This window comes from Xenopus laevis, chromosome 3S, assembly GCF_017654675.1.
Source record: "Xenopus laevis strain J_2021 chromosome 3S, Xenopus_laevis_v10.1, whole genome shotgun sequence".
NCBI lineage: Eukaryota > Metazoa > Chordata > Amphibia > Anura > Pipidae > Xenopus > Xenopus laevis.
Window position 1 is genome coordinate 21504330 of NC_054376.1, and position 12338 is coordinate 21516667.

The following is a 12338-nucleotide window of genomic DNA, read 5'->3' on the forward strand; positions in this document are numbered from 1 at the left end:
GGAGACGAATAAATCTTGCAAAAAAGCTATCAGGCATGCTAAAATCGATATGGAAAAGGATATTGCAGCAAGAAGTAAAAAGAACCCAAAATTATTTTTTAAATATGTTAATAGTAAAAAAATGAAGCAGGAAGGGATGGGACCCTTAATATCAGAGGTGGGTCAGCTGGTTGATGAGAACAAAAAAAAAGCTGAGACTCTAAAAATCTATTTTTCGCCTACACAAATGAGGAATCGGTTAATGAAGGTTTCCTTCTTAATAGTCCTAATTCTAGTAATACAACTATGTTGTATGTGGCTTAATATAGAAGTAAAGAAGTTAGAAAGGCTTTTAAAAACTACAAGTATGTGGGGACAGAAGCTGCATTTAAAGAATATAAACACTATACTAAATGTTGTAAACAGCAATCTGGAAGGCAAAGAAAGGAAATGAAGAGTGCATAGCGGCAAAGGCTAAGACTAACCCGAAGTTTTTTCAGTATATTAATAAGACTAACCCGAAGTTTTTTCAGTATATTAATAGTAAAAAGATGCAGGTTGAGAGTGTTGCTCCTTTAAATAATGGTACCAGTATGGTTGTAACAGATACAGAAAAGGCTAACATGCTAAATCTGTTATTTTCTTCAGTGTATACAATAGAGGAGTCTAAGTTCCCAGGCTCACTTCATAGCTGCACTGATGGCTCAGCTCAATCTAGTCAGTGGCTGACTCAGGATATGATTCATAAAGCTTTAATAAAAATTAATGCAAATAAGGCTCCAGGGCCTGATGGCATACACCCCCGGGTTCTAAAAGAGCTTAGTTCAGTTTTAGAGCAGCCCATATTTCTGATTTTCTCAGATTCGCTTTTATCTGCTATGGTATCTATGGATTGGAGAAAAGATGATATTTAAAAAGGGATTACGATCTCAGCCTGGCAATTATAGGCCAGTAAGTATGACATCTGTGTTGGGCAAATTATTTGAAGGCTTGTTAAGGGATCACATTAAAAATTTTGTTCTAGTGAATGGCATTATGAGCAGCATGGCTTTATGAAGGATAGGTCATGTCAGACAAATTTAATTGCTTTTTATGATGAGGTAAGTTAGATGTTGGACAGTGGGGGGGGGCAGTGATCTATTTGGATTTTGCCAAAGCGTTTGATACCGTGCCACAGAAACGACTGCTTTCTAAACTAAGGTCTGTTGGGCTTAATGAAGTCGTTTGCACATGGATAGGAAACTGGCTGCCGGATGGGGTACAGGGGGTGGTTGTTAATGGTACATTCTCTGCTTGGAGTAAGGTTCTTAGTGGGGTCCCTCAGTGCTTGGTATTGGGTCCACTTTTATTTAACTTGTTCATTTATGTATTGTAAGTAATGTATTAGTGTTTGCAGATGACGCAAAACTGTCCAGCCCAATTAATTCCATCCAGTATGTGGCATCCTTGCAACATGATCTTGACAAACTGGCAATCTGAAAAAAGTTTATATCAAAAACGATATAAGTCCCAAGGCCTCTTCCAGTAAAAAAATATAAATTTATTGTTATTCACATTAAAATAGTAGCTAGTACATACTACCCCACATACCCCGTTGGGTATGTGGGGTAGTATGTACTAGCTACTATTTTAATTGAATTTTGAATTAGAGAGGGTGCAGAGAAGGGCAACTAAGCTGGTAAAAGTTATGGAAAATCTTCACTATGAGGAAAGATTGGCCAGATTTGGGATGTTCACCCTGGAGAAAAGGCACTTAAGGGGTGCTATGATGACTATGTATAAATATATAAGGGGATCATATATCTCTCTAATGCTTTATTTACTAGTAGGTCTTTCCAGCTGACACATGGGTCACCCATTTTTTTTACAGTGAAGATGTGGAATTCTCTCCCTGAATCAGTCGTACAGGCTGATACATTAGATAGCTTTAAGAAGGGGTTGGATGGCTTTTTAGCAAGTGAGGGAATACAGGGTTATGGAAGATAGCTCATAGTACAAGTTGATCAGTCCGATTGCCATTTTGGAGTCAGGAAGGAATTTTTTCCCCCTCTGAGGCATATTGGAGAGGCTTCAGATGGGGTTTTTTGCCTTCCTCTGGATCAACTAGCATTTAGGCAGGTTAAAATAGAGTTCAAGTTGAACTTGATGTACGTGTGTCTTTTTTCAATCCAACTTACTATGTTTCTATTTACTATGTATCCACCTCAAGGAGTTTGTTCCCCTCATGAATTTTACATTCACTTATTTTAAAGGTTTACTTATCCTTTGACAAAATATAACCTTTTTTTAATATTCTTATTAGGGCAAGTTTTTCTGTTCTCAGCAGCATATGAATGTAACTGCCCTATTTTGCAGTTGTCGCCATATTGTATACTGTAGAGTGTGCCACTCAGAGATCGAGGGTTATGGGCTCTACATAAGATTGTAACAGGTGATTGTCATTAAAGTATATCTGCTGTCAGAGCAAATGCCTGGTGTGCCATAAACCTTAATAGAACAATTTAATGCACATAAATGGGATTAAGTGAACTGAACAATGTCTTTGTTTTACAGGTTTGCAACAGCAATAAGAACTGTCATTGTAATGAAGGTTGGGCCTTCTCTAATTGCCAAACCGAAGGCTACGGGGGCAGCATTGACAGCGGACCTACATATAATGGTAAGGAGTACCTGCTGTGTCTGAGCAGCCTGGAATGCCCCCATACATTGACATACATACATACATACATACATACATTCATACAGGAGTACATACACCCCCATAAACTAACATTGTTTTTGTATTCTTGCCCATAGGGATCTCACATTTTTTTCCCTTTAAACGAGAATACCGTTTATGCGACAAAAGACCATTCAGGCATTTTTTCCTAATCATGCAGAATATGCGAGAATATGACACCTACATAGGACTCTATTTCCCAACTGAAAATGGGTTCATAATGACTGTCTGTTTTAATGCAGTTGTCCCAAACACGTAGATAGGCCTGTCCAGGACAGAGGCTTGTCAGTGTCCCTTTCTGAGATTGGGAGGCCCATTTATCAAAGGTCCAATTTCGAATTCATGTGAGTTTTTAAAAACTCCCATAAACTCCAAATTCGACCAATCGAAATTTATTAAAAAAATCGAATTTTTACAACTTGTATTAATTGAATTGACCCGAAAACTCAAATCAAATTGGATTAGAATTTTAAAAACTCGATTTGAGTTTTTTCTCTGAAAAAAACTTGAATGTCTGGAAGGCTGCAAACATCTCCCATTGACTTAAACAGCTATTCGGCAGGTTTTAGGTGGCGAATAGTCGGATTTGAGTTCTTAAAGTGCCAGAGTATGATAAATCTCGAAAATAAAAAACTCGAATAGAATTTGATTAACTCCCTAGTTGAATTTGACAGATTTCATCTTAAAAAACTCGAAAACTCAAAATTCAATTCGACCCTTGATAAATCTGCCCCTAAATGTCACATTTTACTTTCTAGTTCATATAGTCACAGTCAAAACATATCAGCTGTCCAATGAGAAGCCTCTCTATAAATAACTGCAACCCTCGCTTCTCCCAACTACTGCCTTTTAGACCTTGAAATGAGAAGCAGTTGATAATGCAGAGGCTTCTCTGTGAACTGCAGGTGCATTTTGCTTGTGCTCATAGAAACAGGGAATGGAACTTTACTTTCAGTTAAAGAAATAACATGAACCATAGATATATCCTAATTAAAACAATTTTCAGCACAAGCCCTATTCATTTGCACTCATGTGAAACTAAGTGAGGGGGGGTTGTACCTGCTGAGAAGTAATTAATGTATCTTCCTTTTCTCCCCCCCCCCCAGATAAAGACACGTCTCTCAGGGATGGGCTGCTGGTTTTCTTCTTCCTTATTGTGCCTCTTTTGGCCCTTGGTGCCTTTGTATTCTTCAGGAGAAATGAACTAAAAAGAAGATTCTGCAGGAAAAAACGCTCACAGGCCCACGAGTGAGTAAAATGGGGGATAATAAAATATATCTATAGAACCAATATTTATAGGATGGAGTTATATTGTGGTGGGGGGGAGGGGGGGTGGAGTTATATGGCTCTGTTAAATTAAGCAACAGTAAAAGTTATACAGAAAGCATATATGAGGTAGTAAGGGGAATTATAGGCATGGACAAAAAGCCACCCTGTGCAATTTAAAGAACCCAGTTTTCAGTTGTTTGCGCTCTCTGTGCTAGCATTGAAGTCCCCCCCAGACACCCTCCGGCGATGTTAAGGTAAGCACAGGGAGTGAGGGGAGGTGGAATCATGAAAGCCCCTTCAGGCGACTGTGGGGCTAGAATTTCCTCTGATTATAGGGGCAGTGTTCAGTGGGCAATAGGAGGAGTTCTAGGGAGGAGTTATATGGAGCAATAGAAGCAGTTATAATAAGGGGTTTTAAAGATCGGTAGGATGAGTTTATCTGCACATGGATCTGATCTGACATCATTGGGGGTGTGGCAAGCTGAACCTATTTTACTTATAAAAAGGTGCTCATAGGATGTTGTTTAATGCAAAGGCTAATGGGATTTTTTTCATATGATCCCTACACATTATTAAGTGAACTTTTATCATTTCAGAGTTGACGACAAAAATCAAACAGGAGGAGAGAGGCAAGCATCAGGGCCACCAAGGAATGCACCAAGCACAGCACCTGGAAGGGGTATTCCAAACGCAGGCCCACCAAGAAATGCACACAATGTTCCACCCAATAGAGGGACACCACTTACTGGCCCACCAAGGAACATGCCAAACCCAGCACAAAGTCAGTGGCCTTCTGCCCTCAGCCCCCCTAGAAATGTGCCACCTGCTGGACCATATAGAAGTATGCCAGCTACTGCACCCGCTCAAAGCACTGTAAGTTTTCGTCCATGTGTGTATGTCACAGTATGTAACAAGGATAGTTCATTAATCTTGCTCAGCCTTCACTCCAAATAGCAGTTTGGTACTCTTAATATTTATACAGCCACAAAAGGTTTCATGGGGCTGATATTGTGTAATTAGCCCTTTGCATTTTACAATACAGTACCAGCGCCAACAGTGGGGCAAATATACAAGTAAAAAAAAATAAATAAAAGTGCTTATTAAAGGAGAACTAAAGCATAACTAAAGAACTAGGGTAGAAATGTTGTACATTATGTTTTAAACTTCTGTACCAGCCCAAGGCTACCACAGCCATTTAGCAGTAAAGATCTGTGTCTCCAAAGATGCCCCAGTAGCTCCCTATATTCTTTTGTGCTGATTCACTGCATATGCTCTGTGCTGCTGTCACTAACTGAGCTTAGGGACCCACTTAAAATATTCAGAAAATACATATAATATAAATGTCACAATATAAGGGTGATTAGTAAATAATTAATATTCTACGTACAGGGCAGCTCCGCACAATCAGCATCAGAATTTAATAATCAGCCCTGTAGCATCAGCTTATATGACCAAATCTCATTTTCTGCTTCATGATGTGTAGTGACCCTCTCAACATCAAAGCCCACTGAGCATGTGCGTGTCACAGACACTCCTAACAAAATCCAAGATGGGAAACTCCAGTGACTAATTTGAAGGCCTGGATCAGTATTACTATAGAGATGCTGAACCTTTAGGCAGGTTCATTAAGTTCAATATATAAAATAAGGCATTTCCAGCCATATACTTTTTTAGGGTTTATTTCTCCTTCAACAAAAATATACATAGTAACAAATATTGAATGGCATGTGTTACAAGTCACAAAGTTTGCAGTCTGAGTGGGTTGGCGGGATACTTCCAGATATAAATAGGAGGAAGTGCATCTCTTCACAATTTTTAAGTGCCGAGATTGGACCAGACCCCATGCTAGTGTGAGTGATACTCTCTAAACTTCTGTAGCACCTCTATAAGCTTAACACTGCCATTGTATTTTTTGCTGTGTTATTTGTGACATAATTTGGTTATGGTTTGATGCAAAGTTGCTCTATATACTGCATTATTTTTGTACATGCTACAGCTTTTTTCTTGTTTGCAGCCCTATCAACCGAATAACTTTGCTGTTCCATCATATACAGTGAAGCAGCCTCAACATATGCCATCTAGGTTAGTAGTGTGAGTTATTCCTGTATATATAAAGCCTTGTGTCTGTGTTCCTTGTATACCCCATTTTGATTGAAAATGTTACATTGATAAGTGGCTATTCATATATAATTTTTAACTCCTCCTATTGCTCCATGTAACCAACCCTATAACCATCCTATTGCTCCATTTAACCTTTTCTATAACCCATCCTATTGCTCCATTTAACCTTTTCTATAACCCATCCTATTGCTCCATATTACCCCTCTGTATAACCCCTCCTATTGCTCTGTATAACCCCTCCTCCTATTGCTCCATATAACTATTTCTATAACCCATCTTATTGCTCCATATAACCTCTACCTATAATTCCTCCTATTGCTCCATATAACCCTTTCTTATAATTCATCCTATTGCTCCATATAACTCCTCCTATTGCTCCATAAACCCCCTCTCTATAACTCCTCCTATTGCTCCATATAACCCCTCTCTATAACTCCTCCTATTGCTCCATATAACCCTCTCTATAACTCCTCCTATTGCACCATATACAGTACCCCCTCCATATAACTCCTCCTATTGCTCCATATAACCCCCTCCTCCTATTTCTCCATATAGCCCTTTCTATAACCCATTCTATTGCTGCATATAACTCCTCCCTATAACTCCTCCTATTGCACCATATACAGTAATCCCTCCATATAACTCCTGTTATTGCTCCATATAACCCCCCCTCCTATTGCTCCATAACCCTTTCTATAACCTATCCTATTGCTCCATATAACCCCTCCTCCTATTGCTCCATAACCCTTTCTATAACCCATCCTATTGCTCCATATAACCCCTCCTCATATTGCTCCATATAGCCCTTTCTATAACCCATCCTATTCTATATAACCCCACCATATAACTCCTATTGCTCCATATAACCCTCCCTATAATGCCTAATGCTCCATATAACCCCTCCCTATAACTACTCCTATTGCACCATATAATTGCACATTTGCCTAATTCTGTGCATTTATTATTTTCAGGCCTCCTCCACCTCACCAAAGAGAAGCACCTGCCAATATAATTCCATCACGCCCGGCCCCTGCTCCTCCACTATAACTACTCAAGCACAATTCATCCACGTAGAATTCTCTTTGGGACATTTATCATGACTGGGTACAGAGGTGTTTCTGTAGAAAAGCATTGGAAATAATACCTTTAAGAAAGGTGCAACAGACACAATGGTTATACGTGTATCCCAGACGCTTGCCCATCCTCCGCTGGGTATTTGGTCACTTTACCCCCAGATAATCATGGGCCACGGTGGGAACTAAAGGACGGCAAGATTCTTTCACAGAAATAGTGGTATTTTTCATGCATGTATGTAACTTTGAATATCTTTCAGTGGGACCTCAGTAATCCAATACAAAGGTTTTTTGGTTTTTTTGCTAGAGGTTGAAAAGGTTTATTTTGAGCATGCTGTAACATTAACACACACGCCTGTGACGGTTTCTGTTATATGTTATACTGCATGCATGCCTTCCCAGGATGCAATCTGTCCAGGTGCCTAATGGACAGGAAGATGCCACCCACTTCTACCGTTTCCCTTTATAGTCCCCCCTGAAGCACTGTTTGATACACTGAGCCACTTAGCTGCTGTGACCAGATGCGGAAGGTTCCGGGAAGGATTCCTGCTCAGACAGTGGTATGAGGAAAGTTCACTGAGGTGGTAAATAATGTTCAGCTGATTAATAGGTAACGTTACATGCATGGTACCAGCACAACTTCATTTAGAGCTGGACAATTCCCTGGGAGCAGATCCCTCCTCACCTCTATAGAAAGTGATGTTTATAAGGGATTCCTACTGCAAGTGCTAACATAACTAACTGTGTCATTTCATACGCCAAAAACTGTTTATGATATACAGTAATTTTATTTTCTATGGGATTAAATATTATTGATTTTTTTTTTTTTTTAAATCGCTACATTTGTGTTTAAATGTATGGCAAAGGATTCTGGGAAGGCAAAGCATTATTGTAGATCATGGATAGGCAATCTTTGCTACTCCAGAACTACATTGCCCAACATTCCTGAATCAGTAGAGCTGTTAGAGGAATTCTGGGAGTTAGAGTTCTGCAGTATGTGGGGTGCCAAAGCATGTCTATCCCTGGTATGAACCATTATCATAAAAGAGGTGAGCTCAGATAAGGTAGGGATCATTTCATTAGTTGATTTGGAAGATACCACTGTGGATTTTGTTATATAAAATCCTTAATTCTGATAAACAGATTGCACGTTTTCTTTTCTTTTTCGGTTTTTCTGTAATCCACCTTGTTCTGGCACCAACATCTTTTCTTACTGCCTATGACTGATCTGATTGATTGTTATTCTTGCAATGATATTGTACTTGAAATAGTGCAACATGGAGATATTAGGAATGTACATATGAAATTCACTTTAACTTCCTTAGCCGAGTAAATTTCCTTTATAATTAGTGCGATTAGTATAATTAGTCATTCATTTCATTTGTGAGAATTATTAATTAATCCCTTTCTGTGACGCTGACCGTCGTTGTCTCTTGGATTTGTATTTTAAATTCCTTTTTCTTTTGATAGTCATGTGACTCTTGAGTCCCAGAGCCATCTAATATGATTTCATAATGCTGTTGGCCTTACTAAGCAACTTTCTAAGCAACTTTTCATTTGGCCTTCATTTTTTCTTTTTTGCTTTCTTCTCACTCTTTCCAGCTTTCACATGGGTGCCACCGACCCCATCTAAACCACAAATGCTCTGTAAGGCTACAAGTGTATTATTTATGTGTTATTTGTACTTTTTATTACTTGTCTTTCTATGCAGGACTCTCCTATTCATTATCCAATCTCTTATTCAAATGAATGCATGGTTGCTGGGGTAATTTGGACCCTAGCAACCAGTTTGCTGATATTGCAAACTGTAAAGCCACTAAATAAAAAGCTAAATTACTCAAAAACCACAAATCATAAAAATTTAAAACCAATTGCAAATTGTCTTAGAATATCACTCTCTACATCATACTAAAAGATCATTTAAAGGTGAACAACACCTTTAATCCAGCTGCATGGAGTAGTGAGTTGGTCATTATGACACAGACACAATGACATTATATTCTATACATGGTACAAGTGAATTCCAGGCTGATGGACATGGAAGTTTACAATGGTCATTAGCGATGTTATATACACTATATCCTTCATGCTCTTTATAGGCCGTCATTGGTCACCCACCAAATGTTTCCATAAAGAATAATCCAAGTTTTTTTTTTTAAAGTTTTTTATTTAGAATTTTAAACATAACACAGTCAAGAACAATAAAGAGACAGAACAGGGAGAAAGTTAAGAGAGAGAGAGAGAGGGGAGGGGGGGTAAGGTATAGAATGGTACATCCAATAAATTAGCGTATAGGCAATCAACCATCTTGGACAGTCAACCAAGTACCCCAAATCGCTTCAAATTTCGCGGGACAACCTCTTGAGAGATAGGTCAGTTTCTGATTCGAAAGAGAGTCATTTACCAGAGTTTTCCAATATTGTACCGTGGGAGGGTTGAGCGATTTCCAGCGCATTAATATGGCTTTCTTAGCATAATACAGGAGCTGTAAATAACATAATCTAGTATATGGGTGCAGCTGCAAATCCCCTACTATCCCCAACAGACAGGTTTCTGGCGAACGTATGCTGGGGAGTGCAAGCTTTTCATTCAAGTATTGGAGGACTGCACTCCAAAAACCCTGAATTAATGGACAGGACCAAAACACATGAAACATAGTACCAGGTTCCACTCTGCACTTAGGGCACAGGTCCGACACCGTATCATATATCTTAGCCAGGCGGTAAGGGGTTAAGTAAACTCTATTTAAAAATTTAATTTGTATAAGTCTGTCCCTCATCGATATTGAAAGTGCTGGTACAAGCTGTAGTGCGTCCTTCCATTTCTCATCATCCAGGTCAGAAATGTCCGCCTGCCATTTGCCCTTAACTCTTTCAAGGGGAGAGGGACCTGCGGTAGATAGTATCGTATATAACCAGGACAGGGGTTTTGGCAAGTCTAACCTGCGCATGTAGGACTCAAGGGACGATACCTTTAAGGCCACAGGCTTTATCGGGAATTGCACGTTGAAAGCATGACGTAATTGGAAATACCGAAACAACATATCTGGGTGGGGGTGGAATTCCTGTTGGAGTGTGGCAAAGCTCTTACAGTCACCCTCCGTGACGATATCACCAAGAGTTTTAATCCCAAGCTGTGCCCACCGGGCGATGCCTGGGAGTGAGCGGAAATGAGGGAGGTGAATATTCCCCCATAGCGGGGTATGGGGGGACCAGGTGATGGAGGTTCCCCGAACCAGTTCTAGGGATTTCTGAAATGCTTTCACCACTGTTTGCATAGGGGTGGTGGTCACGTGATATGGGGAGACACCACGGTAAGGCAGTTTGGCAAGGGCCTCAAAGGAGCCTAGTACTGCTGCCTCTAACACCACCGCTGAATTGCTTTTATCAGGGACAATCCACCAGTGGGCATAAACCAACTGGGCCGCAAGGAAGTATAGTTTAAGATTAGGCAAAGCCAGGCCTCCCCCCGAAGCCGGCGCCTGCAACACCTTAAAGTTTAATCGGGGATGGTCCCCTGCCCATAAGAAATTCCTAATTATTTTGTCTAGCCTGGTGAACCAATGGGCCTGCGGGGTTACGGGAGAGTTGTGGAGAGTATATAGAAATTTGGGTAAAAAGATCATTTTAAACATATTAATTTTGCCTGGTAACGAAAGAGGTAGGTCTTGCCAAACAGCAACTTTGTTAGTCAGGGACTGCACTACCGGATCTAAATTAAGTTGTACATACCTATTAAGGTCGTTATGGATCACTATACCCAGGTATCTAAATGAGTTCACAACCTTGAGTTGTAGTAAGGTGTCCGGCGAATCCGGGGGAAGGGGATCTATGGGGAACACCACCGACTTAGTACGATTTATTTTCAGCCCAGAGTAATGACCAAATTCAGAAATAGTTGCCAAGAGATTCTCAAGGGCTGCACCCGAGTTGGCCAGATAGACAAGCATATCGTCAGCGTATAGGGAGATTTTTTCAATCAGGTTACCTACACAAAGGCCCTGTATATCCTCATTCGCCCGTATTCTAATGGCCAGGGGTTCTATAGCCAGGGCAAATAGCAAAGGCGAAAGAGGACACCCCTGGCGGGTGCCCCGTCCTAGATAAATGCTATCGGACATTTGACCATTGACCAATACCTTGGCCCTCGGGTGCGCATACAGAAGCTGAATCCATTTCAGAAGTTTAGGACCTAGCTTGTACCGAGCTAATACCTCCCATAAGTATTGCCACTGGACCGTGTCAAAGGCCTTCGCTGTATCGAGGGACACTACAATTCTATTTCCCATATTGTCATGCTGAATCGCTAGGTTAGTAAAGAGACGTCTCACATTAATATCCGTGGCCTTAAAGGGCATGAATCCCGTCTGGTCCGGATGTACCAGATCAGGCGCTATCAATTTAAGTCTGTTGGCAATGAGTTTGGCAAAGATCTTAATGTCACAGTTAAGGAGGGAGATAGGCCTGTACGAATCACATCTATCAGGGGGTTTGCCTTCCTTGTGTATTAGGGTAATAAAGGCATCATAGCAGGAGTCTGGCAGTACCCCAGTCCTAATGGTGCCATTAAAGAGAGCAAGAAGTTTGGGGGCCAAAAAATCAACATACTTCTTATACCATTCTATCGGAATCCCATCCGGACCAGGTGTTTTCCCCACAGGAAATCCATTAATGGCATCTTTAATTTCATCTAAGGTAATATCTTGGTCTAATTGCGTGGCGATATCTGGAGAAATTTCTGGGAAGTCGATTGTATCTAAGAACTCCCTAAGTCTGTCAGGGGAGGTGTCGGGAGGTGATTGGTAGGTGGATTGAAAATACTTCTCAAATTGTTGCGTCATTAGGGTCGGGTCTGTATATAGAGCATTGCCATCAGTAATTGCCGGTATCATGGTCTTAGGCACATCTCCCCTGGCCAGTAGCGCCAGCAGCTTCCCATTTTTGTCGCCCTTGTCATACCAGGCAGCTGCTCTATATAGCTCTCGTTGCGAGTATTTGTCAACCAGTAGTAGGTCCAGATCTCTCTGAGCTGATTGCATAGCCTGTTTAGACACATCCGATTCGTTATGCGTCAGTTCTGATTCTGCCTTAGCTAGATTGTCTTGAGCCAGAGAGAGAGCCTGGTCACCCTCACTACGTGCTAATTTAATAAGGGAGATATATGCACCTCTAATAAAA

The 12338-nt window shown here is 40.5% G+C and overlaps 1 protein-coding gene across 1 annotated transcript in view; it reads left to right on the forward strand.

Annotated features, from left to right (window-relative positions):
* Nucleotides 1-8511, forward strand: part of adam9.S (ADAM metallopeptidase domain 9 S homeolog) — a 60558-nt gene extending 52047 nt beyond the window's left edge. Inside the window, exons 18-22 of the mRNA XM_018255004.2 lie at nucleotides 2533-2638; nucleotides 3805-3946; nucleotides 4564-4840; nucleotides 5982-6049; nucleotides 7060-8511. Of these exons, the coding sequence (XP_018110493.1) occupies nucleotides 2533-2638; nucleotides 3805-3946; nucleotides 4564-4840; nucleotides 5982-6049; nucleotides 7060-7135 (669 nt within the window). The 3' untranslated portion in view covers nucleotides 7136-8511. The remainder of the gene's footprint in view (nucleotides 1-2532; nucleotides 2639-3804; nucleotides 3947-4563; nucleotides 4841-5981; nucleotides 6050-7059) is intronic.
* The last annotated feature ends 3827 nt before the right edge of the window (nucleotides 8512-12338 follow it).